The sequence below is a fragment of the Vipera berus genome (assembly GCF_964194415.1).
Source record: "Vipera berus genome assembly, chromosome: 1".
Classification (NCBI taxonomy): Eukaryota; Metazoa; Chordata; class Lepidosauria; order Squamata; family Viperidae; genus Vipera; species Vipera berus.
The window spans coordinates 213302240-213329459 of NC_138202.1; the positions used below are offsets into that span (position 1 = coordinate 213302240).

Genomic DNA, 27220 nt, shown 5'->3' on the forward strand with positions numbered 1-27220 from the left:
GGCTTTTTCTCCTCCCTTCTCCTGAGCTTCTGTTAGCTATTAGCAGCTTTATCTCACTGATCGGTAACTTTGTCAAAGCTTAGGTTAATCAATATGTGATTTCTTATACAACATTTCTAATGCAATGTATACAAATTTATAGATACTTCCCACATAGGGTTGGGCCATTTAGAAACTGAAAAGGCTTAACTACTAAAATATATGTCTATTGCAGATAGAGGATATGCTTGTACTTAGCCACCTCCTGAGATTCCACAACTGTAAAGCAAAGTCAGTGGCAAACTTTTTTTACTTCTACTCATGGTAAACTTTTTCTTTTTTTTCCTAGGCCCAGAAAGCACAATTTACTGTGGTCTTGTAGGATGGGGAAAAAATGAGTAAGAATCCATAATAAATGTACACTTTTCCTTAGAGCAAGGAGTTTCAGCATCCAAAGTACAAGTAATATATTAGGGTGATCAAGAGAAGCAAACCCAATTTACATTTGTAGCAACTTAAATACAGGCTGCAAATCCAGCCGCTTACGATTTTGCAAAGCTTTATCATCTTTTTTCTGAAATGTGTAAACCAAATTCCCTTTTATTCCTGTTTTCCTTTGAGACAGCCAGTCTACTATTTCATATTCTCCATATCCCCTCTTCCCAATATTTTGTAGATCTTATCTGATTGCTCAGTGCCTTTCTTACTCAAGGTTTGGATAGGAAATTGTTCTCACCTTTATGCTCCCAATAAAAATGCACAAAGGCCCATTTTTATGCTACATGAAATATATAAACATTTTTCATTGTTCTAAATTTGACTTGAAATTATTTTGTTGTTTTTTTTTAAAAATATCCTGAACTGCATGATGACAGTATTACAGCTAAATTTATCTATGAGGAAACTCAGACACAAAGTGTACTATGCATTTTATTAATTTCCCTGGGTTACAAATTTCATTAATTTCCTAAAGCAGTCTGTAGTCATTCTTGTGAACTATGATCTAGTCATCTTTAGGATTCACAGGTACCTACCAACACAATTGGAACTTAGTCAATAAATCAAGCTAGCTGTGGCTTAGAATGTTTTGTGAATAATTAGGTAGGTATTTTGCTTAAACAAGAAATTACTTGTAAAGAAGGTATGGATCAAGCTTGTCAAGTTTTATGCAGGTTTCCACTGAGAATCAAGCAAACAAATATTAGATAGCCTTTAGACCAGGGTGCCGCGTAGCAGAGTGAGCGCCTGTTACTCGTCCCAGCTTCTGCCAACCTAGCAGTTCGAAAGCACGTAAAAATGCAAGTAGAAAAATAGGGACCACTACGGTGGGAAGGTAACAGCGTTCCGTGCGCCTTTGGCGTCCAGTCATGCCGGCCACATGACCACGGAGACGTCCTCGGACAAGCGCTGGCTCTTCGGCTTTGAAACGGAGATGAGCACCGGCCCCTAGAGTCGGAAACGACTAGCACGCATGTGCGGGGGAACCTTTACCTTTACTTTACTTTTTAGACCAGGGGTGTCAAACTCAATTTCATTGAGGGCCGCATCAGCACTGCGGTTGCCCTCAGGGGGCCAGGTGAGTATGGCCAGGGTGGGCGTGGCCTACTGGGTAGGCGTAGCTAGAGTGCGTATGGCCTACTGGGTGGGCGTGGCCAGCTCTACATCGTTCGCATCAAGGGTGCCTATGGGGGCCTGGGCAGGAGTGGGACAGATCTGAGGGCCTCTGGCAGAAGGAGGGTCTCTGGGCCAAGGCCAAGGCAGTGGGGGCCGTTCCCTCACTGTTTCCAGGACGGCTTCACGGGCCACATGAAGCCACTTCGCAGGCCGGATCTGGCCCCTGGGCCTTGTGTTTGACATGTCTGCTTTAGACAATCACAATAACAATACTGGTGAGGATGAAATGGGGAGCGGAAAAAGAAATATACTACATTTCAGTGGTGTCTAGATTCCTTCAATTAAGCTCCCTCTTCAAATTGTTATCATGCAAAAGGGGCCAATCCAACCCCAACATAACAGCAGAAAGGTACAGCTCCATTTCTTGTTGTTTGCTCATTCTTGGAGCTAAACTGTACAGTATACAAAATATATAGTATATCATGGAGGTATATTACTAGGATATTAAAAACATAAAAGTACAGAGCATTGCAATTCAACCTAGGATCCTCATGCACAGGGTGAGTGAAATTTAAATTTTCTCTTATCCCCTTTTAAAATAAAAGTTCATGTATCTCACTGCATGAGTGTAGGATTAATAGCGCGCCAATGCATTTTTAAAAAATTGTAATTAAATATGTTTTTTTAAAAATGCATCTATAATATATGGGGAAGATTTCACTAATCAAAAGAGACTGAGGAAAGTTAGGCTCCTCTTACTTTCTAAATGGTAGCATTGACTCATATTTGACTACAATATATTTATTTTAGATTTTTAAACTAAAATATTTTTAAACAAGGAAACTTGTGTGAAGATATCATCCTCCTTGATATCATAACTTTCAGCAATAGGTACTGTGTCTGAGGCATTTTGAGAATTAAAATTCACACAAGTGGAATGTGCTGGTTTTAAATTAGAGAAGGTGCTAAGGTTCTTCTTGCCAATACCTGGGACTAAAACCCATTCAGCACTGCAGAGACTACTTTAAGATAAGCACAACTAGGCCTGTATTAAACTAAAATCACACAAGTTAATAAACAAAACTGTCCAGCTTACTATAAATTGCATTAGATTACATATTGGCCAATGGCTTAGGATGGGAAGACTAAAAGGCTGCCAGCCTCTTTGGTTGGACATAACTGTGTATTTCCAAAGAAAGCAACTGATTATCTAAAGCAGGGGTGTCAAACTCAATTTCATTGAGGGCCGCATCAGCACTGCGGTTGCCCTCAGGGGGCCAGGTGGGTATGGCCAGGGTGGGCGTGGCCTACTGGGTGGGTGTGGCTAGAGTGCGTATGGCCTACTGGGTGGGTGTGGCCAGCTCTACATCGTTCGCATCAAGGGTGCCTATGGGGGCCTGGGCAGGAGTGGGACAGATCTGAGGGTCTCTGGCAGGAGGAGGGTCTCTGGGCCAGGGCCAAGGCAGTGGGGGCCGTTCCCTCACTGTTTCCAGGATGGCTTCGCGGGCCACATGAAACCACTTCGCGGGCCTGATCTGGCCCCCGGGCCTTGTGTTTGACATGTCTGATCTAAAGACACAAGAAGCAACTAATCTATCTTAAGTGATTTTTGAGTAACTATTAGAGCATTAATGTCTCATGGATGTTTTTAAAAATTTCAGCATAGATAATATGCATTTAGAATAGAAAGGCATTTTACAAGATAATAATAATAATAATAATAATAATAATAATAATAATAATAATAATAATAATAATAATAATAATAATAATAATAATAATAATAATAATAAAAAGTTGGAAGGGATCTTGGAGGTCATCTAGTCCAGCCTCCTGCTCAGGCAGGAAACCCTATACCATTTCGGACAAATGGCTGTCCAGTCTCTTCTTAAAAACCTCCAGTGTTGGAGCATTCACAGCTTCTGGAGGCAGGTTGTTCCACTGGTTAATTGTTCTAACTGTCAGGAAGTTTCTCCTTAGTTCTAGGTTGCTTCTCTCCTTGACTAGTTTCCATCCGTTGCTTCTTGTCCTGCCTTCGGGAGCTTTGGAGAATAGCTTGACTCCCTCTTCTTTGTGGCAGCCCCTGAGATATTGGAACACTGCTATCATGTCACCGCTGGTTCTTCTCTTCATTAAACTAGACATACCCAATTCCAGCAGCTGTATAGTATGTATGTATTTACTGAAAACAGTTCCCTTGCTTTTGTCTGTTGTGTAAATGCTTACACAGCTTTATATTAACATAATTTCATACTTCTCCCTCATTCATTTTATATAGTGTTGAGATTATCTTGGGCTTCCCCAAAATGATGGACTTGTTCTATCATCTCTTTACTCTGTCACACAAATACTTACAATTATTCAGTCTTAACTATTTGCATGGGAGAGGGAGCCTAATGTCTTTTGTCTATGTCTAATGGCTTGACAGTTGGAAAGCAGGTGGCCGTGAATAGATAGTTGGATATCATTTTGGTGGGCAACTTAACAGGGACATGAAGAAGCCCCCAACTGGGCATCCCAGGGTAACAGTAATGTCACCAGCTAATACTTTCAACTCTGATATACCCCCTTATCCCCAGGCTTTCCATCCCATTCCACTTTTTAAGCACTCTTAAGTTGCAACAGAGAAATGTTGCTCTTTTGACCTACCAAAGAAGGTACGACCTGTTCTCTATTTATTTATTTTATTTATTTATTTTATTTTATTAGATTTATATTATATTTATTAGATATATTTATTATATTTATATTATATTTATATTTGGTTGTTCTCTATCAGATCTAGGATGGTACTATAGCAGGGTAAAAGGAAAGTAAGATATGTGTTAGGGTTAAAAGAGATAAAGTAGGAAGGGATGGAGGGGAGAAGGCATCTATGTGGGCAAACATCTGGGAAAGGAAAGGAAAAGCATGGGGATTAATGAGAAGGAACAATTTCTAAAAAGAAAAGCAGACACTAATAGACCAGTCTATGTAGGAGAGGCATACCTTCCCTGCATGACTAGGAGGATCAAGAAACAATGTTATTTTTCTTTACTTCTGCATCTTAACGGTACTCTGATGCAATCCTAATTACTAATCTAAATAAAACATGTATAAGTAACTTGAGTAAGTTCTCACACTAAAAAATAAAGGGACAATGCCTAAAAGAAAGCAAACTTTTGAAATTTTTCATGATCTTGCCAATGAAGAGCAGAAGAATGTACTTCCTCCATATTTTTTTTGTCTGTCAGTCATTAAAAAGTAATCCATTGCAATCTCTGCTATTTGCAATTGCAACATTTCTATTATTTCATAATTGTCAGATCTTTGTTGTTGTTCACAAAGCCACTAAATTCTTCTACCGTAACTGGCTGCTCCAGTTTTACTTAAGTCTTCTCTTTTTCCCCACCCAATTGTCACCTTAGTCATGGCCTAACAAGCCTCATCTACTAGTGCTTGATGACATGGTCATAAACTGAGATCTGCTCAGTTCTTGTTTGCTTAGCCCAGGGGTAGGCAACTTGGCTCTTTTATGACTCGTGGACTTCAACTCCCAGAATTCCTGAGCCAGCATGGCTCAGCTTGGAAACCTCTCCCTTTCCCCTCAGCGTGGCTGGCTCAGGAATTCTGGGAATTGAAGTCCACGAGTCATAAAAGAGCCAAGGTTGCCTACCCCTGGCTTAGCCCCTCTCTTCCCAGGACACTACCCTCTTGTGCTTGGGCTGCAGAGGAGAGGGGGGGGGACTAGATTTTGCAGAGGCATCTGTTTATATAATGTTTGACAGGTACAAACTGCCTTTTGGGAGTTTATGTGGGATCCTTAGTTACAGGCAGGGCTTTTTTTCTCATAGAATGCTCAGAACGGAGTTCCGGCACCTTTTTTGGATGGAACCTTGTAGGGTAGGCAAGGCGGGTTGTATGACATGTGTGAGTTCCGGCACCTTTTTCTTTTACAAAAAAAGCACTGGTTACAGGAGTTTGCCAGATGGCTAAACGTACCACTCAAAGCACATACCTACGCTTAGCACCATCTCATTATCCATTAAGGAAGACAATTGATGTTGGCAGTCCCACCAGCAAGTGACCCTCAATAGGAGGAGAAATGGCACCAAGGGAAAACACTAATATTTTAATTTGTTCTATGTGAAAACTTTAGAGGGAGTACCATTCCCCAGCCTTTATACTGAAGCAGAATAGGGTTCAGCCACCATATTTGCCAAACTAATAGACATCTCTGCTGTCTCAAATGCTGGTGAACTGTATTTGAATGAAACCTTTAGGCCAGGGGTGTCAAACTCGCAACGTTACGTGACGTGTCACAACGTATCATGACTTTTTTGCTATTGCCGGCAATGGGGTGGTGGGCGTGGTTTCGCTATGACGCATCCGGCCTGCGGGCCGGCAGTTTGGCACCCCTGACTGTTTTAGGCTATGCCCTAAGTGAGATCATTCTTTAACTTTCCCTAATTTTAGCACAGAGGGATCAAAACTATGTTAATGCCTTCCTCTTGATCCAGTGTTTAAAATGATATAAGCGGCTTAATAAGAAACTATTCTTTTATTTTTCCACACATCTGGAAAATGAGAGAGGAATGTGGACAATTCATGGAAAAGTCAGAAGAAAATTTCTAGGAAAAATGAAGTAGAGCTTGACTCCTGATGGTTTTATAGAGAGGTTCCTGTGTTTTCCTTGGCAACAGTATAGACAGGGGTTGCCACTGCTCTCTTGACTTTTTAAGATCTTTCTTTCACAAGCAGCTACTACCTGGGCTTCACATAGTCTAGTGCTGTTTTTTTTATAAACATAACTCAACGGGCTGGAGGTAGCCTTCAGTGTTAATTCAGACCAAATCTAAATCTCATTCCAGTACTTCTATCTACATGATATGCTTATTTATCACTACAGATTATAGATAGATAGATAGATAGATAGATAGATAGATAGATAGATAGATAGATAGATAGATAGATAGATAGATAGATAGATAGATAGATAGACATAGACATATAGACATATAGACATATAGACATATATATAGATATAGATATAGATTAGATGTAGATGTAGATATAGAGATAGAGATAGAGATAGAGATAGAGATAGAGATATAGATATAGATATAGATATAGATATAGATATAGATATAGATATAGATATAGATATAGATATAGATATAGATATAGATATAGATATAGATATAGATAAGGGATGCGGTGGCTCAGTGGGTTAGGACGCTGAGCTTGTTGATCAGAAGGTCGGCAGTTTGGCGGGTCGAATCCCGAGTGCCGCGTAACAGAGTGAGCGCCTGTTACTCATCCCAGCTTCTGCCAACCTAGCAGTTCAAAAGCACATAAAAATGCAAGTAGAAAAATAGGGACCACTACGGTGGGAAGGTAACAGTGTTCCGTGCACCTTTGGCGTCTAGTCATGCCGGCCACATGACCACAGAGACGTCCGCGGACAAGCGCTGGCTCTTCGGCTTTGAAACGGAGATGAGCACCGGCCCCTAGAGTTGGAAACGACTAGCACACATGTGCGGGGGAACCTTTACCTTATAGAGATAGAGATAGAGATAGAGATAGAGATAGAGATAGAGATAGAGATAGAGATAGAGATAGAGATAGAGATAGAGATAGAGAGATAGAGATAGAGATAGATAGATAGATAGATAGATAGATAGATAGATAGATAGATAGATAGATAGATAGATAGATAGATAGATAGATAGATAGATAGATAGATATTAAGAGCCTCCATGGCTATATGGCAGGTTAAGATATCTAGTAATGAACAACGATACCACTGCGAACTCCTCTAGTGAATTTCTAGAGAAAATCAGATCCATCAGCATAGAGGAGGGGGAGATCATGGTTTCCTATGATGTCACCTCCCTATTCACCTCAATTCCACAAGACTTAGCACTTGCTGTAATTGGGGACCGCTTGCAACAGCAGGGAGCGGGGCAGCATCAAGATTTACTTAGCAACGAAGATCTGCTTCAGCTTATGTCTCTATGCCTGAAAATGTTTTTTTACATTTCAAGGCACCATTTATGAACAGGTGAAGGGTACCCCTAAGGGGTCCCCCATCTCCGGTGTCATTGCAGAGGCAGTCCTGCAACAATTAGAGACTTGGGTGATATCCACATATCGCCCCAAGCTTTGGGTGAGATACGTGGATGACACCTTTGTGATTGTCAAAAGGCAGGACAAGGACAGGCTGATGAGGAAGCTCAATTCCATCTATCCTGATATTCACTTCACTGCGGAAGAAGAGACCAATGGGGCTTTGGCCTTTTTAGATGTGTTGGTTAGACATCAACCTGATGGCTCGTTACACACATCGGTCTACCATAAATCCACCCATACAGACAGGATATTTCATTACGAAAGTAATCACCCCACAACCCATAAGGCCAGCTGTATTAGGACCCTCTTTAGACATATAAATATGCATTGCAGCATGAATAAGGCAAAAAGGGAAGAAAGACGCCACCTTTATCGTGTCTGTAGAAACAAAGGGTATCCACCTAACTTCATTAGACAATACAGCAGGCCAGGTGAACCTACCCGCCATCAATGTGAAAACACTTTAACATCACAGATAACACTGGCTTATATCCATGGTGTATCCGAGGCCACAGCGCGCATACTAGCCCATCACAAGGTTGGTGTTACCCACAGACCTGATCGGACTTTACGAGCTTGTGTCACACGCCCTAAAGATTCACTCCCCAATGAAGAAAAATCCTCGGTTGTGTACAAGATGTCATGCCAAAATTGCAATTGCAATTACATTGGGGAGACGGCAAAATGACTGAGGACTAGAGTGCACGAACACAAGCTCGCTATTAGAAGACAAGAACAACATTCACAGGTGTGGGCACACATTGCTACACATAACCACGTCTTTAATCTAACGGGGACGAGGCAATTGCCAGTGACAACACTAAAGGCGGCCGCTTGTTTAAGGAAGCTTGGTTTTCAAACCACTCCTCTATCAACCAGCACATAGACCTCCCCCCCTGCATACCAGGCACTAAGGAACTGGGAAGAGGAACGACGTGCACAATATGGAGGCAAACAGTGCAAGCACTTACAGAGCGCCTCATTGTATCAAAATCAAGATTGCACAAACATACAATCACCCTGCATTGTAGAACACAGGGAAGAAGAGAAACAACTATTTAGAACCTCTGGTATAAGAACATGGGCAATGACTAGAGCCATGGCTATAACACACGGAACTGTCAACAATCCACTTTGACAACAGACTCCCAGAGACAACTACATCCCACCAAAATGGATGTGCGACGACTCAAAGGAATACAGCCGGCCTCAACAAACAGACCAGTGACGCGCTCCATGAGCGGAGCACAGAGACACCAACAGTATAAACGCAATCTCCCCACCCCAGCATTTCCATCCTGATGACGTTGGCAGTTAGCCAACGAAAGCTTGATCTTTTAACAATAAAAACTGTTTTAGTTTTTCTTATTCCATCCCAGTGTTTGCTTAGTTTGTTAATTTTATTATGCCTGAGATTCGCATTTTTAATCTTATCAAGGAATGAATATATATATAAAGGTAAAGGTTACCCCGCACATGCGTGCTAGTCGTTTCCAACTCTAGGGGCCAGTGCTCATCTCCGTTTCAAAGCCGAAGAGCCAGCGCTTGTCCGAGGACGTCTCCATGGTCATGTGGCCGGCATGACTAGGCACCAAAGGCGCACAGAACGCTGTTACCTTCCCACCGTAGTGGTCCCTATTTTTCTACTTGCATTTTTACGTGCTTTCGAACTGCTAGGTTGGCAGAAGCTGGGACAAGTAACAGGCACTCACTCTGTTACGCGGCACTTGGGATTCGACCCGCCAAACTGCCAACCATCTGATCAACAATCTCAGCGTCCTAACCCACTGAGCCACTGCATGCATATATATATATATATATATATATATATATATATATATATATATATATATATATATATATATATATATATATATATATATATATATATATATATATATATATATATATGTAGATCTTTGGTCATTCGGGTTTTTTCCCACGTAGAATTGGAGGTATCAGGGCAACGTTTCGACGAAATCTCATCCATCATCCTCAGGCTGGTGACTTCAGCTTCTTCTGGGAGAAACATCGAAACATTGCCCTGATACCTCCAATTCTACGTGGGGAAAAACCCGAATGACCAAAGATCTACATACCAACACTTGCGAAAACCTCAGAAAACATAAAAGGGACCACAGACAGAATCAGCAAGATCCTACAAAAACACAACATCAAAACAGCATTCTGCACAGACAGAAAAATATCCACCATCCTAAGAAACCCCAAAGACATAATGGGGTTAGAAAACCAAGGAGTATACGAAATCCCATGCACCACCTGCCCCACCACATATATCGGACAGACCAACAGAAGAATAAGTGCACGCAGTGAAAAGCACAGGAACTCACTCAGAAAGGGAGAACAAACGTCATCCCTGTTCCAACACTTTAAAGCCACGGGACACGAAATTGATTTTAAAAAAAACCAGAACTATCGCCAAAATTGAACATTTTAACAACAGAATAATCAGAGAAGCCATCGAGATAGAAAAACGCCCCCACGGCATGAACAAACGAGATGATACCTCTCGCCTACCAGCCATTTGGAAACCCGCCTTGATTGACAGATGAGTCCCAACCACCAAGAATGATACCAGACCCAAACTCATGATAACATCACATGACATCACCACCACACAACCATTCAAAAAGCAAATCCGAACCCACAACAATAACGACACACAACCACAAAACAGAAACCTAACTACAGCTGCAACATTAGCCACTTTAAACCCCTCCAAACCACACAATAAGTAAACTGACACCCACTATAAAAACATGGCACCACCACAAACATGGAGCCGAACAGTTTGCAGTTTGCAAACAAGCGCGGAAAATCTTGAATTATATAAAAAGGTAAAGGTAAAGGTTCCCCCGCACATGCGTGCTAGTCGTTTCCGACTCTAGGGGCCGGTGCTCATCTCCGTTTCAAAGCCGAAGAGCCAGCGCTTGTCCGAAGATGTCTCCGTGGTCATGTGGCCGGCATGACTAGGCACCAAAGGCGCACAGAACGCTGTTACCTTCCCACCGTAGTGGTCCCTATTTTTCTACTTGCATTTTTACGTGCTTTCGAACTGCTAGGTTGGCAGAAGCTGGGACAAGTAACAGGCACTCACTCTGTTACGCGGCACTTGGGATTCGACCCGCCAAACTGCCAACCATCTGATCAACAATCTCAGCGTCCTAACCCACTGAGCCACCGCATCCCTTTGAATATATATATATATATAGCAATGCACTTAGCAATAAGTCCCTGTGAAGGCAAGTGTCAAACATATGAGCACATATCAAGGAGCCAAAGCCTTTTAGAGCTTCCTTACAATGCTCACCACAAATTGTTAGGTTTTGATATAGAAATTGGTAAAAACTGTGTTAACCATAAGTAAAGAATCCTAAACCATAAATCTACCAGACCACATATCAATTAGGCCAAACAAAGTTTTATGATAATTTTCAGGCTTCTCAAACTAATCCCTCAGATTAAATGGTTAACAGAGGGGAGGGAAGTTTGGTCATTCTTCAAAAACTGTTCCTGTACTAAATCACGGTCCTAGGTATATTAAGAAAGAGAGCCTTCAGACATGTAAACTAGCTTTTACCTGGCACAGGTGAATGTTAGGCTCCAGCAAGGATCTCTTAAAACGGCTGGAAGGAAAAAACAAAGAATTATTTTAAGATCTCCATTTTTCAAAATGCAAATAACAATTACAAAAAAAGATGTCAGCTGATTCCATACAGTATGTAGACACCGAGTTCCCCGGAAGAGAAGTCAACTGGACAATGATTTCAGCTTTTTATTAGGAACAGATCCAACCAAATTGCACTGAGGTGGGAATCCATATTATGGCTTGGTTTACAAACACAGAATGAAGCCTATTGATGTTAAGCATTCAAATACTAACTCAGACTGGTTTATTCTGAGAACTCTCCAATATCTATGACCATCTGGGGTGATTTTATAGCTTCATGGACAGCTGAGATGAATTCAGATTTAATTGAATGTTATGGGACATTTTAGTTTTAAAAGTTTGACTCAATTGTTTTAGAGACAGTCTTCTCAAGGTCATAAGAGAGGGGGAGAGGGAAGTTGATTTTCTGGACCAAATTATGGTTTAGACTTGTTTCAAAGACCATTTTCAGCCAGTTTCTATTAAACAGGATTTCATTTTCATTTTTTTGTGTGTTGCTTTCATTGGTTGCAGAAGGGAGATTTAATGGCATCCCCCTATATAGCAATAACATATCTGTCTCTGTCCCCTGGGCAAAAGGTGGATCATTTGTTCACAATCTTGTCCACTGACTCTTTTATTCAATTTGGCACAAAGGGTTAATTATGCAAATCATGGCCATTTGGAAAGTAACAATATTATCTTTCTCCTTTAGCCAATATGTTAACAATAAATTCTTGGAGAGTGAGACTGAGACTGGAATCTTCAGCCACTTAGTGAAGCAGTCATTGAGTGAAGCAGTCATGTGACTGCAATCCTGACACTCCTAGATTCTGGAGGTTGGCTGAAAAAGGGACTTGCCAAAATCCAGGATTTTGACATGCAGTGTTTACAGCACGAGGTGTTTGCAGCCAAGCCCCAGAGGCAAGAGGGAGTCCTCTCAACAAGTGGTAGTAGTAGCTTAAAACATTAGTAGCTAATGTTTTCCCCATTAGTTTTCAGGGGAAACCAGCAGAGAGGATTGCAAATAGAGATCACATGATCACAGGACTCTTGGCAATCGATCCTAACTGCAGATGGGTTGCCAAGTGCAGAGATGGCAATCACATTTAATTTAATAATTTGATTTCTATACCGCCCTTCTCCAGAAGGACTCAGGGCGGTGAACAGGGCAATACACAATAAAAATCAGATACAAAAATTAAAAAACCATTAAAAACCAATTAAACATCATGCCCATAAAATCAATACATATTGAGTTAAGAACTAATTTTAAAAACCCAACCCCATCCCGTCAGACCAGGCCAGCTTGTTCGAAAAAGAATGTTTTAAGATCGCGCCGGAAGGAGCGAAGGTCGGGGGCCGTCCGGAGCTCAACCGGTAAGCTGTTCCAAAGGTCTGGCGCGCCCACAGAGAACACTCTCCCCCTGGGGGTCACCAATCGGCATTCTTTGATCGGCGGCACCCTGAGGAGGCCCTCTCTGTGGGAGCGCACTGGACGGAGGGACGTTGACGCCGGTCGCAGGTGTTGCCGTAGGTAATCCGGACCCATGCCATGAAGGGCTTTGTACGTCATAACTAACACCTTGAACCTCACCCGGAGAGCAACCGGTAGCCAATGCAGCTCGCGGAGCAGAGGTGTAACATGGGAGTATCGGGAAACTCCCAAGACGACTTGCACGGCTGCATTCTGCACCAGCTGGAGTCTCCGGGTAGACCTCAAGGGCAGCCCCATGTAGAGAGCATTACAGTAGTCTAGACGAGAGGTCACGAGCGCATGAGTGACTGTGCGCAAGGCATCCCGGTCTAGATAGGGCCGCAACTGGCGCACCAGGCGAACCTGGGCAAAGGCCCCCCTAGTCACAGCTCCAATATGCTCTTCCAAAGAGAGCTGTGAATCTAGAAGGACCCCCAAGTTGCGGGCCCTATCTACGGGGGGTAATAGCTCACATGATCACAATGGTGCTGTAACTTCAGGCAAGTCCCTTCATTCAGCAACTTTATCATTTTGAAGGAGTCTACCAGGGTTTTAATGTTATTGTTTTATCATTTGGCTTTGAGAGGGATGCACTTTATTTTATATGATCACTGACCATAAATAAATCACTAAACAAAAAAATGTAGCGGTAGGAACGTCATAACCCTTCGGAGAGTAAAGGCCCAGTAAAGATTATGAAAAATGTTCATTATCTTGCGAAGAATCCTATCTTTAAATGGCAAGTCTGGTATCATCAAAGCAGTTTTTAAAAAAGAAGTATAATAGTCATATTTCACGATAAATTTAAAAGCCCAAAACAAAGGTCACAAATCTGAAGGGCTAATAACTTAAATATTTAAAAGTTACAGGTGGCATAATAAAAAAAAACTTGAGACATCAGAGAACCTTTACAGATAAGATCGTTAAAGGAAAAATAAAAGGTGCCGTTAACTGTTTATTTCTGCTTCCACTTTTACCTGGGAAAACAGCAAACATATTTGCTGGTAAATCTATGGAATCACTTGGAAAGCTGATGGCTATCCCAAATTTGATCTGCCAGGCCAATTCATAGAGGAACTTTGCCAGAATGTATCTATTTAAAGGTGCTGAACTTTAAGAAATCAGAATTTAGCATGAAGCATGCTTCCTTCCCTCCATGTAACTACAAGCAGGAAATCCTGGGAATGGCAGACTCAGTCTATCATTCGAAGGCTGTCAAAATCCAAATCTCAGAACATTCTTTTTATTTTACTGATCCATCTATCATGACATATCATATTTCTTTAATAAACTGTTAGTGGGAGGCCAGCATTATGGGTTCCTTCAGGATGGTTTAGAGCAGACACAGTCTGGACAGACCATCCAATAAAGAAGGGGATCTTCAAACTTGGCCCTTTTATGACTTGTGGACTTCCTCCCAGAATTCCTCAGCCAGCATGCCTACCTGAGGAATTCTGGGAGTTGAAGTCCACAAGTCATAAAAGGGCCAAGTTTGAAGACCCCTGCAATAAAGTGCTCCTTGGTGGAGCAGTGGGCTAATGCCTCCTTAAGTAACACCAGCTGCCTGCAATTAGTGCAGGTTCGCATCCCACCAGGCTCAAGGTTGACTCAGCCTTCCATCCTTCCGAGGTAGGTAAAATGAGGACCCAGATTGTTGGGGGCAATAAGCTGACTTTGTAATAATGCCGCTTGGGGTGTGTGTGTGAAAGCCCTAATAAGCAGGCATATACATAGAATGAAGGCTACTGCTAAGCTTGTAAGCTGCCCTGAGTCTTCGGAGAAGGGCGGGATATAAATGGAATTAAAATAAATAAATAAATAAATACTTCATAAGTTCAATTACTTCAATTTTTACTGTCTTAACCCAAACCCCAGATCATTTCCTATAAGCCTATTATATTATTTGCAGAGTTTTTCACGGTTTTCCTCTTAGTTTCAACAGCATGTCCCATGCTATGCACGTTGGGTTAAAAGTGTAATTTTCATTTGGTGGACTGAAATTAAAAACATAAGTTTCTCCTTTTATCTCTTACTTTGCTGTTTTAAATACTGTACTGTTGAGATTTTCTCCCCCCCCCCTTGAAACTCTTACTTTGCTGTTTACTGTTTACTTTGCTTTATCTCTTATTTTACTGCTTTAAATACTGTACTGTAGACAGTGCTTTTTTTGTAAATGAAAAAGGTGCTGGAACTCACACATGTCATACAACCCGCCTTGCCTACCCTACAAAGTTCCATCCAAAAAAGGTGCCGGAACTCCATTCTGAGCGTTCTATGAGGAAAAAAGCCCTGACTGTAGAGAGGTTTTTTTCCCCTCTTCCTTGAAACTTTCACTTTCATTCTCTAGTACAGTATTTTGTGACAGCCCTTCTCTTTGTCTCTTGGAGATTCCACATGGCTGAGTCACTTGGAAAGGCATTTTACTTTTCATCTCAGACTATAGCCTCTTTCACTACTGCTTGCATAAGCTCTCACTGACTCTGCTTTTTTTCTATCAGTCCTACAACTGAGTTTCTCCTCATACCTGGTCCCATGTTATTCTGTTCCCAGACTCATATCTTCTGTCTTCTGCCAGTAAAGCAATATGATCTAGGTCAGAATTTTCCAAACTTGACAACTTTAAGATGTGCGAACGTCAACTCCCAGAATTCATGCTATATCATGCTGGCTAGGGAATTCTGAGAGTTGAAATCCGCACATCTTAAAGTTACCAAGGTTGAAAAACACTGGTTTATAGTATTATCACTTATTTCCAGCTGTTCCTCTTTTTTCTGGTAGCATTTCCATTCTCCACTCTATTCAAACCATTTGTAATACTCTTCACTATTCCAGATTTAACAAGCCAATCAGTACTCACTGCAGCTGACCAATAGGAGAGGGCAAAGGAAAAAAAAGTCCACACATCTTAAAGCTACCAAGTTTGAAAAACATGGTTGTAGGCCAGGAGTAGGCAACCTTGGACTTCAACTCCCAGAATTCCTGAGCCAGCATGGGAGTTGAAGTCCACGAGTCATAAAAGAGCCAAGATAGAATGAAGGCTATCGCTAAGCTTGTAAGCCGCCCTGAGTCTTCGGAGAAGGGCGGGATATAAATGGAATTAGAATGGAATTAGAATTGCCTACCCCTGTATCTAGGCCAGGGGTCTTCAAACTTGGCCTTGGCTGAGGAATTCTGGGAATTGAAATCCACAAGTCATAAAAGGGCCAAGTTTGAAGACCCCTGTATCTAGGCTAATATATGCTTCCAACATACTTCACACTACATCACATCAACCACTTAGTCAAGCAGTTGCAATGAATCAATAAATAAATCTTCCCTCCAGCTAGCCACTCTACTTCCATTATCAGCAGCTGGCAACTAGGCAGAGAATAGGGTTAGGTTAGGGTTTCTTTCTTCTAGAAACTTGTGAACTTGGTTTCTCTCCATCAAGCAGAGGAAGGAAAGACTATTTTTCCAATATATTACAGTTCTTTTTTTCTTTATACATATATGTAAAGGAAGAGTTCACATTTCCCAAACTCATCTGAGAAAGCTTCCTTTTACCTTCAGCTATTTACTACCAACCCTAAAAATATCTATTAAGGTTTTAAAACCTTCAGGCCTTCAAGACCATTTTTTAATCCTGGAGAACCTCGGCTCTTTTATGACTCGTGGACTTCAACTCCCAGAATTCCTGAATCAGCATAGCTGACTTCAACTCCCAGCATAGCTGACTCAGGAATTCTGGGAGTTGAAGTCCACGAGTCATAAAAGAGCCGAGGTTGCCTACCCCGGCGATCCTGCAATTTACCATTGCCTTCTTCCCAGGACTGACTGATTACCCAGCTGGCTTCATGTCTAAAGCAGAACTCAAACTCACCTAATTTCTATCCTGATGCTTTAATCACTCCAGAAAACTGGCTTTGTATTAAAGATTAAGCACCATTAATTCTAAATTAAAGAATGGCCCTCTCACAGATCTGACAACATTTCCTCATTAGGCAAAATTAAAACACACCATCAAAGGCATTATTCTATTTGGACAAAAGTCAGCTCTTCCCAGAAATTCAACGCACAACTTTCATGTTCTATAATCTTGGGCATTTCAATGCCATATAACGACTGAAGATCTACTTCTATTAATGTTCTCATACACATTTTGTTTGTGATTTAGAGGGCATTAAATTATATAAATTAAAAATTAAAAATTAAATATAATTTTCAATTTATATAATTTAATACCCTCTAAATGTTTTAATTAATCCCCAGGTTTTCCAGACACAAACACAGTCTCAATATTTTTCAACCTAGGCAACTTTAAGTGATGTGGCTGGCTGGGGTATTCTGGGACTTTTAAGTCGACACAATTTAAAGTCACTAAGGTTGAGAAATACTGGTTTAACCCCCTTGGAAAACACCTTTTTCACTCAGAAGCAATCCCATTTAGTAAGTAAACTCTTTGGAGGCAGAAATCAGCCCTTTTGATGCTTTTGGAAATGCAAAGCAGAAAGAACACCAACAGCAAAAGCAGCAGCAGCTGCCATCATATACTCCCAGTAGTTAATAAGACCTATTGGTGGGGGGGGGGGCGGCAAAACCAAGAAAAATGAAAATTGCTTCTAGGTTCTTTTCTGCCTCTGACATTAAAATCCTTCTCCATTATCATTCTCCTGCAGGAACCCCATTGTGGAACTCATTAGTGATTATTTTCTAAGTTGACATTCACTGCTTCTTTCCTAAACTTTCTAATCCAACCCAACAGTCAGGAACCACTACTATATTTCTTTCAGATGGATCGTGTGTAGAGGTACTCCTCGACTTACAAAGTTCACAGTCACTGTTCAAATACGCCACTGAAAAAAAATTGACGTATGACTTTTTTTTTTTTACACTTACAACTGTTGTAGCATCCTCATAGTCGGGTGGTCAAAATTTGGACGCTTGACAACTGGTTCATATTTATGCCGGTTTGGGGGGAGGGGTGTCATGTGTGAACCACCTTTTGCAAAACTTCTGCCAAGCAGAGTCAATGAGGAAGCCAGCTTCACTTAACAACCGTGTTATTAACTGCAGTGATTCACTTAACAACTGGGGCACGCAAGGTCGTAAAATGGGGCAAAACTCACTTAACCAATGTCTCGCTTAGCAATATGAATTTTGGGCTCAGTTGTGGTCGTAGGTTTAAGACTACCCGTATTTAAGGTTTCCTTTTTTTTTACAAAGTCACCACGACCAAAAATAAAAATAAAAATAAAAAATCCCAAGGTTACCCCTCACCCGACTCGCCCCTTCTCCGCCTCAGCCCAGCCGCAGCTTGAGCGCAAAGGGTGTGGCGAAGCCAGGAATAATAATATACGTAGATGCGCCTAGCCGGAGAGAAACTCCGCCGCTGCGGGCGTAAAAGAGCCGGTCGTGCGGCTTCCTGCTCGGACGGGCGGGGCCGCGGGATGCCTGGCGGGGTGCGGTTTCTCGGCTTCTTCTCCAGGCCTCGTTGAAGACCCATTATCGTTTGTTCGTTTGTTTTTTCTCTGCCCGGCAGCCGCCCAAGCCAAAGATGAGCGGCTCTAGCCCAGACAAAGGGGAAGCTCAGGAGAGCGAGGCGGCGAGCGAAATGGAGCAATCCCAAACGGAAGCCGACGGAGCCGAGTTGGACTGGGAGGCGGCGAGGATTGCCTACGAGAGCCTCACCAGCACCAAGAGACCCCGGCCCGTCAGTATTGCGGGCAGGATGGCGGCGGGGGAGGGGGGGAGTTTCCACCGAGAAGGGTCGCCGGGGCGGAATTTGGAGCCAAAGCGCGCAGGATGGCGGCGGGGGGGGGCGGCGTCTTCTGCGACCCCCAGCAGGGCAGGGACCGCGGCGCGCTTTCCTTTTTCCTTTGCCCCGCTCCAGGCTCTTTAAAACAGGGGTCTTCACACTTGGCCCTTTTATGACTTGTGGACTTCAACTCCCAGAATTCCTCAGCCAGCAAAGCTGGCTGAGGAATTCTGGGAGTTGAAGTCCACAAGTCATAAAAGGGCCAAGTTTGAAGACCCCTGTTTTAAAATGTCTCGGCCCCGGGCGCTTTGCTCTCCCTGCCACTCCTACTCCTGGCCTGGGGGGGGCTGCGGGGGGGGGGAAGAGTTCCGTGGAGCGAACCCTAGCGTGGCTTCTCCCCTCGGCCCTTGGTTTCCCCCCTCCCGCCGGCCCCGGCGCTTTTCCCCCCCCTCCTACCGGTATTGGCTTCTCCCAAGACTTTCCCGTCTCCCTTTGGTTTTTTTTGGCTCACTCGTTTTTTGTGTGTGTGTGTGTGTTTTCCCCCCTCTTTCCTTCAGCCCAAGCCTCAAAATGCCATCACCATTGCCGTGTCTTCCCGAGCTCTCTTCGATATGGTGGAGGAGAGGAAAATTTATGAAGAGCAAGGTCTGGAAAAGTATGTGGAATATCAACAGGCCAACGAGAACGTCACTCTGAAACCTGGGCCTGCTTTTGCCTTTGTGAAGGTAAACTCCCTTTTGCTTCCATGGAGATCTTTTTCTATGGTCTCCTCCCTGCCTTCCTTTACCTCTTCTAGTCCTTCCTTCTCCTGGAGCACATAGCCAAATAACACGACTGTATTTCATCATTCTGCCATCTGATAGAGACCACTGGAGATGCCAGCCCCAATATTTGTAATGGATGGGGTGTTTCCTGGTCAATAACAAAGATTTTATTTATTTATTTATTATTTATTTTAATTCCATTTATATCCCGCCCTTCTCCGAAGACTCAGGGCAGCTTACAAGCTTAGCAGTAGGCCTTCATTCTAAGTATATGCCTGCTTATTAGGGCTTTCACACACACACCAAGTGGCATTATTACAAAGTCAGCTTAATTGCCCCCAACAATCAGGGTCCTCATTTTACCTACCTCGGAAGGATGGAAGGCTGAGTCAACCTTGAGCCTGCTGGGATGCGAACCTGCACTAATTGCAGGCAGCTGGTGTTACTTAAGGAGGCATTAGCCCACTGCTCCACCAAGGCTCCACCAAGATATTACAATCTTGAAATCCAATTAAATAAAAAGATGCAGTGAATATAGGTTTTCTTCTAAGAGACTTTGACATATAAATTCAGAGAGGTTTTGTCATGATGTATATTTATACTAATGGACATTTCCTATTTGTCCTCCCTAATTTAAACAGGTTTTTTTCCAGCTTGCAGAGCTTAGTCGCTGGAGCTATAAATGGGATGAGTAGTTGCACATAATTTCTCCTTTATACCTCCTTCTGTTTTCTGAAAAAAAGGAACAAAGTCATGTCTAGAAGCATTAAATTATTCTATCTGTACTAAATCAATATATATTTGAAATGCATGAAAATGCATGGGTTTCTATCTTAGATGTTAGAGATTCTTGTAGCCATCAAATCTCATGGATTTCAACAGAATTTAAAACTTTTTTAAGACTGCAGCTTTTGTGTCAATGTTTGTGTGGCAGCATTCAAACATGGGTAAAAAGACCATCTGGGTTGGCAGAGTTACTTGTTAGAAATTTGCCAGTTCCTGTAATTTAAAAGGATTTTAGTGCTTAATTTTGTGTTCTCAACATTCCATCAAAAGAGGCTGCTTATAGAGCAGAGTTGTTGCAGTTTTTTCTTCCTATAAAACCTCCTCAATACTTTACTTCCTCCTTTTATGATCTGCTAGAAACTGTTGTGTAAAAACATGGGGTGAGTTGCAAAACATTCCCTATTTGGTGTTCCCTCAACTTCTTCATTGTAGAGAGCTTTCCATCGCTGGCTAGAAGAGACATTTCTCACTGCCATTTTCTTTCCAACTTCTCACCTCTTCATTATCAACACTTTTCCCTTCATTTCTCAGTAGGTACCCTTATTTGAGCCACTGCATCATTTTCACCCTTCTGCACAGCCCTCTTATTTAGGAGCATAAAAAAATGATTAAAAACTAAACTGGGATAATGTTCCATTTAACTCAGTATGTCTACACCACGGGTGTCAACTCACCATGTCACGTGATGTCCCTCAATGTATCATGACTTCTTTTCGCATTGCCGGAGCTGTGATGGGTGCAGCCTCTGCATGATGCAACCAGCCACGGGCGGGCAGTTTGACACCCCTGATCTACACTTACTGACAGTGGCTGAAGATACTGAGCTGTGAACCTATTTACCATCCAAATAATTATGCTGTTTCACTGAACCTTTTCCTGGTTATTCCATCCAACTGGAACCTAGCTAATTTATAGCTCTATAAATTAGAGCTGGGGTCTTCAAACGTGGCCCTTGCCTGGCTGAGGAATTCTGGGAGTCCACAAGTCATAAAAAGGGCCAAGTTTGAAGAGCCCTGAATTAGAGCTATAAAAAGCTCTGCTTTTCCTCCAAACTAGTAGTATAACTCCCTTGACAAAGCTTCCCTGCTTTTTTCATCAAGGGGATTATACTATTAGTTTGGGGAAAAAGCAGAAAGTAGATGATGACAGAAGCTGGGAAACTGTGCTGAACCAGATCAGGCAGAGTTTTTAATATTCTGGTTCCTGTTTCTCCAGGTAAGGCTGAGAAAGGCTTGTAACTGAAATGCTGATGTGTCACTTTCCGTCTATGCATTCAATACAGTCATCTAGGGAATCCTCAAGTAACTTTTATTGCCTAAGGCAAAGGGCAGCATTATACCCTCCACCCATTCCCGGTGCTGAAGTTCATCATACTAGTAGCTGAGTCTTCAGTAATGCAAATGGGTCACTTTCCTCTACGTGCTTGGAGGTATCCTAAGAGACACTGGACAGATCATCTGTCACTTGCTGTACATCAAGCTGCTGCTGCTGCTTGGGTGTCCAGCTCACTTCTTTTAGTCAAGCCATCCCTATTTATATTCCTGAGCGTCTTAATTACTATAGTGGTTAAAGGAAGAGACATGGGTTTGGTACATCTTCAGCAAGTCCTAGCAGATTCTGAACAGGTCAAGAAGTCATAGGCAGGTTAGACTGGTAAGGACATGGATCTTCTAGGTGTAGCCTTACATATTCTACCCAGGCCTTTTGATGAAAACCACATAATGAGGTAATATGCGTGTTTATTCACTTGTTCCTCTCAGGCGGTGGAACATGTCAATGCACGACTTCGTGAACTATATCCTGACGATGAAGAGCTGTTTGATATTGTGCTCATGACTAATAACCATGCCCAGGTGGGTGTGAGACTTATCAACAGCATTAACCACTACGGTGAGTCTGAAGTCTGGTTGTCTATGCATTTGGCTAGGCTACTGTGACATCTTTCATCTCTCTGTATCCTATAGAATTCTAAGAGTAAAACAGGGTGCTTGAATCGTTGCTGTTCCTTTTGTGTGAAAAGCAGAGCTGAGAGATAAGGATTTAATGGCACTACATAGAGTTGATGTGATGTAGGACAGTGCACCATTGTATGCAGCTCCTGTTGGCCAAAGAGTTTCATGAGACTTAGGTAGCATGTCAAAGGTCATATCCCAAAGTAAGGAGAAACCGGCTCTTTTGAGACCATCTTATCTTTTAGGCCAGGGGTCCCTAACCTCTGGTCTGCAGCTTGTTGGAAATTGGGCCGTGCAAGCAACGGGTGAGTGCTTGAAGCTTCATTTGCACATGCACAGGACTTAGGTTGCACTGTGAAACCAGCCCCCCCTCCCCCCCGCTGATGGTCATGGAGCTAGAAAGGTGGTTTTTTAAAATCCCATTTATATCCCGCCCTTCTCCAAAGACTCAGGGCGGCTTACAATTTAAAGCACAAATCAATGTGCTTAGGTTGGAGACACCTCTGTTTTAGACCACCTGCGTTGCCTTTCAAGCCCAAAATGCAAAAAAAAAAAAAGCTCAGACATCTAATCCTAATTACTCTGAGCCATAAAAGGTATGCTGGCCAGCTATATGTGGCCTTACAAGCAGAGCTATACAATTGCCTCAAGACATGGTTGCAGCTCAGTCTTCTGCCTAGAAATGTACTCTATTCCACACTTAGGAAGTTTGTGACCCTTTTTATTTCTAAGCCAGCATTACCACTCCAGGATTATACTGCTAGGTAATTATATTAGCAAAATATCAGTCTGGAGGAAAATAGTTTTTCCCTTGAAACATTGAGTAGAATCCACACACAGAGATTTTCCAACCTAGCTGAAAATGCATTCTTTCAACAAGAAACATCTGCTTTTTTTCAGCTGATTTCTTTTAGCATTGTGCAGCTAGGAAGATTTCAGACATACTGCACATAAATGTAACATCAAGTTATTGAAATTTAATGTAGATTCTAATTGTTTTTTAACCAGAACACAACTACCCTGTGAATAATTGCATAAATAACAGCAGCAAACCAGAGTTTTTCTGCATGAGTTGGGACAGAGAATTTTTTCTTCTCTTAATATCTAGGTCTTCTAATTGAACGTTTCTGTATGACTGGAGGAAAGAGTCCAATCGGGTACCTGAAAGGATACCTTACCAATCTGTATCTTTCTGCTGACTCTGAAAAAGTCCAGGAAGCCATAGAAGCAGGTTTGGATTGGATTTTTCTTTGCTTTGATTGAGTGCTAAGCAATGTATTGATGAATTATTTGCACTTTCAATAAAATCTTTTAATTGGATCAACTTAGATTTGTTAATTTAAAAAAATGGAAGTTTTTGGTTATCAAAATCAAAACCTTAATTAGAAATTGAAAAATATGGGCATGACGTTACCTACCTGAGAATAGTTTAATAAGAAGGTAATGCAGCTGTCTCTTCTATCTCAAAGTGTACTGGATTTTTTTTGTAGAGGTTAAGACACCAATCTAGAAATGAGATTGTGAGTTCAAGTCCCACTTTGAGCACAAAAGCCAGCTGGGTCACCTTGGGCCAGTCACTTTACTCAGCCTTAGGAAGGAGACAGTGGCAAACCGCTTCTGAAAAACCTTGCCAAGAAAACTGCAGGGACTTATACAATCTCCAATAAATGGACACAATTGAACAGAAGAAGAAAAAATGTGTTCCATTTAACTTAGTCTAAATAAGCATGTTCATAATGGCAACTTTAGTTGTCTGCGAGAAAGGCAGAAAATTATTAGATCTTGCAATTTTGCTCACATAACTAGCCGACAGTTTTGCACATTTTGGAAATATACATTAATACTGACCTTGTGCTTTAGCAGAATGCATCCTGACTTGTTTCTGTAATATTTCTGCAGGAATTGCTGCTGCCACTTTATTTTCTGGAAATAAAAATGTGCCTTATGATGATAAACAACTCCGAGTAGCCTTTGATGGAGATGCTGTTCTTTTTTCTGATGAGTCTGAAATCATTGTGAAAGAACATGGCCTGGATAGGTTTTTTGAGCATGAGAAGATCCATGAGAACACACCTCTGGCAAAGGTAGAATGGCCACCTTCTTCGTTTTCTTTGTTCTTATAATGTTGCCTGTTTTTTTTTCTGTATATTGATTATATACAGTAGATAGGTTTTTATTCATATTGTGCCTTTTAATGTGTTTTATGGTGAACTGCCTAGAGAACTTTGGCTATTGGGTGGTTTGAAACAAACTTTTGTTTCATTGGTCACCAAAGCTATTCTTCCTTGTTTGTAAATCAATCCTATGTATACTTTTTAAATATTAAAAGAAAATAATAAAAGAGGCCTTTCAGGTTCCAAGGAAAACAGAATTTATAGATATTTTTTTTCTGAAAAGGAATTAGGAATCTGTCCCTGTTTTGGTTTAAGTATGTGCTCCTTGCTCAAAATATTTATTAAGCTTTTAAGAGCTGCAAATAATTTGGCGGAAGACGTCCATAAAGCAGCTTTATTCATTATTTATGTTATTTAAATATAACCAGTTCAAAGGATCTTATAATGGCCTACTATAGCAAAGTAAGATGGCAAAACCAAGTAAAATTAGTAATAATTTTTAAAATACACAGAATCATAATGACATTTGTACTTAAAGATAAAAAGACAAAAACGTTACTGTCAGTTTAGCAGTTGGCTGCTAAAATTGGATGGTGCATTTGGGAGAACTCCATGAGCTGAAAGCCATGTGTAGCCATGGATTGCCATTTCTCCTGTCGATAAATAATCTTAATTTCAGGATGATGCCGGATTCTGACACATTATGCACCCTTATTTTATGGAGGGTTTTTTATATACAGACTTTGCCGTCATGGAATTGGCCCCTGAACTGAAATTACAAAGGAGGTTTTTGCAATCTAGACATATCTCTACATATGTGCTGTAGTCAACAAGTTTGAAATGCATTGAAAGTCCCATTAATGACCAGCAATCCTGCCTTTCTTTAAAGGAAAAAACGGTGCAGAGTTCTAAATGTATTTGTCATATTTTGCACCTTTAGGGTCCTTTGAAATGTTTCCTGGAAGACCTTGGAAGGCTCCAGAAGAAGTTCTACCTTAAAAACGAACGGTTGGACTCGCCAATCAGGACTTATCTGGTGACAGCCAGAAGTGCTGCCAGCTCTGGAGCCAGAGTGCTGAAAACTCTTCGCAGCTGGGGAGTGCAGATTGATGAAGCCCTCTTCCTTGCAGGGGCACCCAAGGGTCCAATCTTGGCAAAAATCAGACCTCACATTTTCTTTGACGATCAGATGTTTCACATAGAAGGAGCACAGCAGCTGGGAACTATTGCCGCACATGTACCATACGGCATTGGACAGAAGTATCACAAATCCAAACTGAAAGAGAGCCCAGCCAAAAATTAGTTCCTAACTTTTTGCCCTAAATTTGCTGTTCGATTTAACATTTCCACGGGTGGGTTTGTATCAAGGTTATATTGATGGGGTTTATTAGGGGGTGGGGGCACATTTTGATATTCACATTCTTGTATAAATAATAAAATGTTTTACATGCTCCAAAGCATATTTTGTTTTTAGACAATAATTCTAGCTCCGACTTATTTAATGTCAGGAAATAAAGCTATGAAATTTGTACAGCACAGAGCAGAATTTAATAAACAGTAATTGCCCACAAGATATACCAGTTTTTATGAACTTTTGCTTATGTTCTTCCAGAGGCAAACAACCTGTAAAGCTGGGGGCACATTTGAACTTTTGTGAACATACTCAGAAAAAGACTGCAATGGAAAGCTTTCCTCTTTTTAAAAAAAACAAAAACAAAACAGCTGCCCTCTTGACATGGCCAATTACAAAACACCCACTTGCCAAAGGTGAAGGTGCCCCCAGTGTGCCCTGGCTGATGCCAGTGAGCCCCAATGTACTGTTGCAAAAAAGTTAAGAAAAGCTTGTATTTTGCTTTACAGTGTGGCAGATTAACAGACAGACAGATGAGAGATGGATAGATACATGATGAATACATTTTAAAAGTCAGATGGGATCAGGAAACTATGTTGCCTACTAACTAGATACTATATTGTTGGATGTAAGCTGTCAGACCCTATAGCAGGGGTGTCAAACTCAATTTCATTGAGGGCTGCATCAGCATTGCGGTTGCCCTCAGGGGGCCGGGTGGGTATGGCCAGGGTGGGCGTGGCCTACTGGGTGGGCGTGGCTAGAGTGTGTATGGCCTACTGGGTGGGCGTGGCTAGCTCTACATTGTTCGCATCAAGGGTGCCTACGGGGGCCTGGGCAGGAGTGGGACAGATCTGAGGGTCTCTGGCAGAAGGAGGGTCTCTGGGCCAGGGCCAAGACAGTGGGGGCCGTTCCCTCGCTGTTTCCAGGATGGCTTCGCGGGCCGCATGAAACCACTTCGCGGGCCGGATCTGGCCCCCGGGCCTTGTGTTTGACATGTCTGCCCTATAGACTCCCAATAGAAGCCACATTCAAGAGTGGATAAGGTATGACATGCCAGCAGTCAAGTCAGGAACGTTCTGTATTTTTGATGCACCAAGCCCTAAAGCAGGGGTCAGCAACCTGAAACAGTGAAAGAGCCACTCGGAACCGGTTCCCTCACAAAAGGAAAAACTGGGAGCCGCAAAAAATGTGTTCACATGTGCGTACATGCGCGCATGCACAGAACAGGGTTTGACTGAAGAGTAGAGCCAAGGCGAGATATGCACCTACCCTGCATATTTGAATTGATTGGTTGAACTTTTTTAGTCCCACTTTTTTTTTGGACTACACATGGCAGAGGACTGGGAGCCGCAGGAGACGGATGAAAGAGCTGCATGTGGCTCCGGAGCCGCGGGTTGCAGACCTGTGCCCTAAAGGTTTGCCATCATTACCCTATACCAGGGTGTTGGCAACCTTGGCTCTTTTATGACTCGTGGACTTCAACTCCCAGAATTCCTGATCCAGCATGGCTGGCTCAGGAATTCTGGGAGTTGCAGTCCACGATTCATAAAAGAGCCAAGGTTGCCTATCTGCCCTATAAATTCCTGCATACATAACATTCATGCAAACATACGTATTGTTTTAATTTAAAATTCAGAACATTTAGGTTAACATAATTGCCATTTAATG

The 27220-nt window shown here is 42.0% G+C and overlaps 2 protein-coding genes across 2 annotated transcripts in view; one reads left to right on the top strand and one right to left on the bottom strand.

The window, feature by feature from the left end:
* LOC308660114 (uncharacterized protein) overlaps positions 1-17873 on the bottom strand; it is a 128019-nt gene extending 110146 nt beyond the window's left edge. Inside the window, exons 1-2 of the mRNA XM_081314333.1 lie at positions 17727-17873; positions 11306-11351 (exon numbers count right to left, since the gene is read on the bottom strand). Of these exons, the coding sequence (XP_081170459.1) occupies positions 11306-11351; positions 17727-17818 (138 nt within the window). The 5' untranslated portion in view covers positions 17819-17873. The remainder of the gene's footprint in view (positions 1-11305; positions 11352-17726) is intronic.
* A 10-nt stretch (positions 17874-17883) lies between these two features.
* Positions 17884-25885, top strand: LOC308660112 (cytosolic 5'-nucleotidase 1B-like). The gene is made up of 6 exons (XM_081314331.1): positions 17884-18540; positions 19143-19310; positions 21896-22025; positions 23196-23318; positions 23987-24171; positions 25142-25885. The coding sequence occupies exons 1-6, from the start codon at positions 18385-18387 to the stop codon at positions 25502-25504; spliced, it is 1125 nt and encodes a 374-aa protein (XP_081170457.1). The 5' UTR covers positions 17884-18384; the 3' UTR covers positions 25505-25885.
* Positions 25886-27220: the final 1335 nt, after the last annotated feature.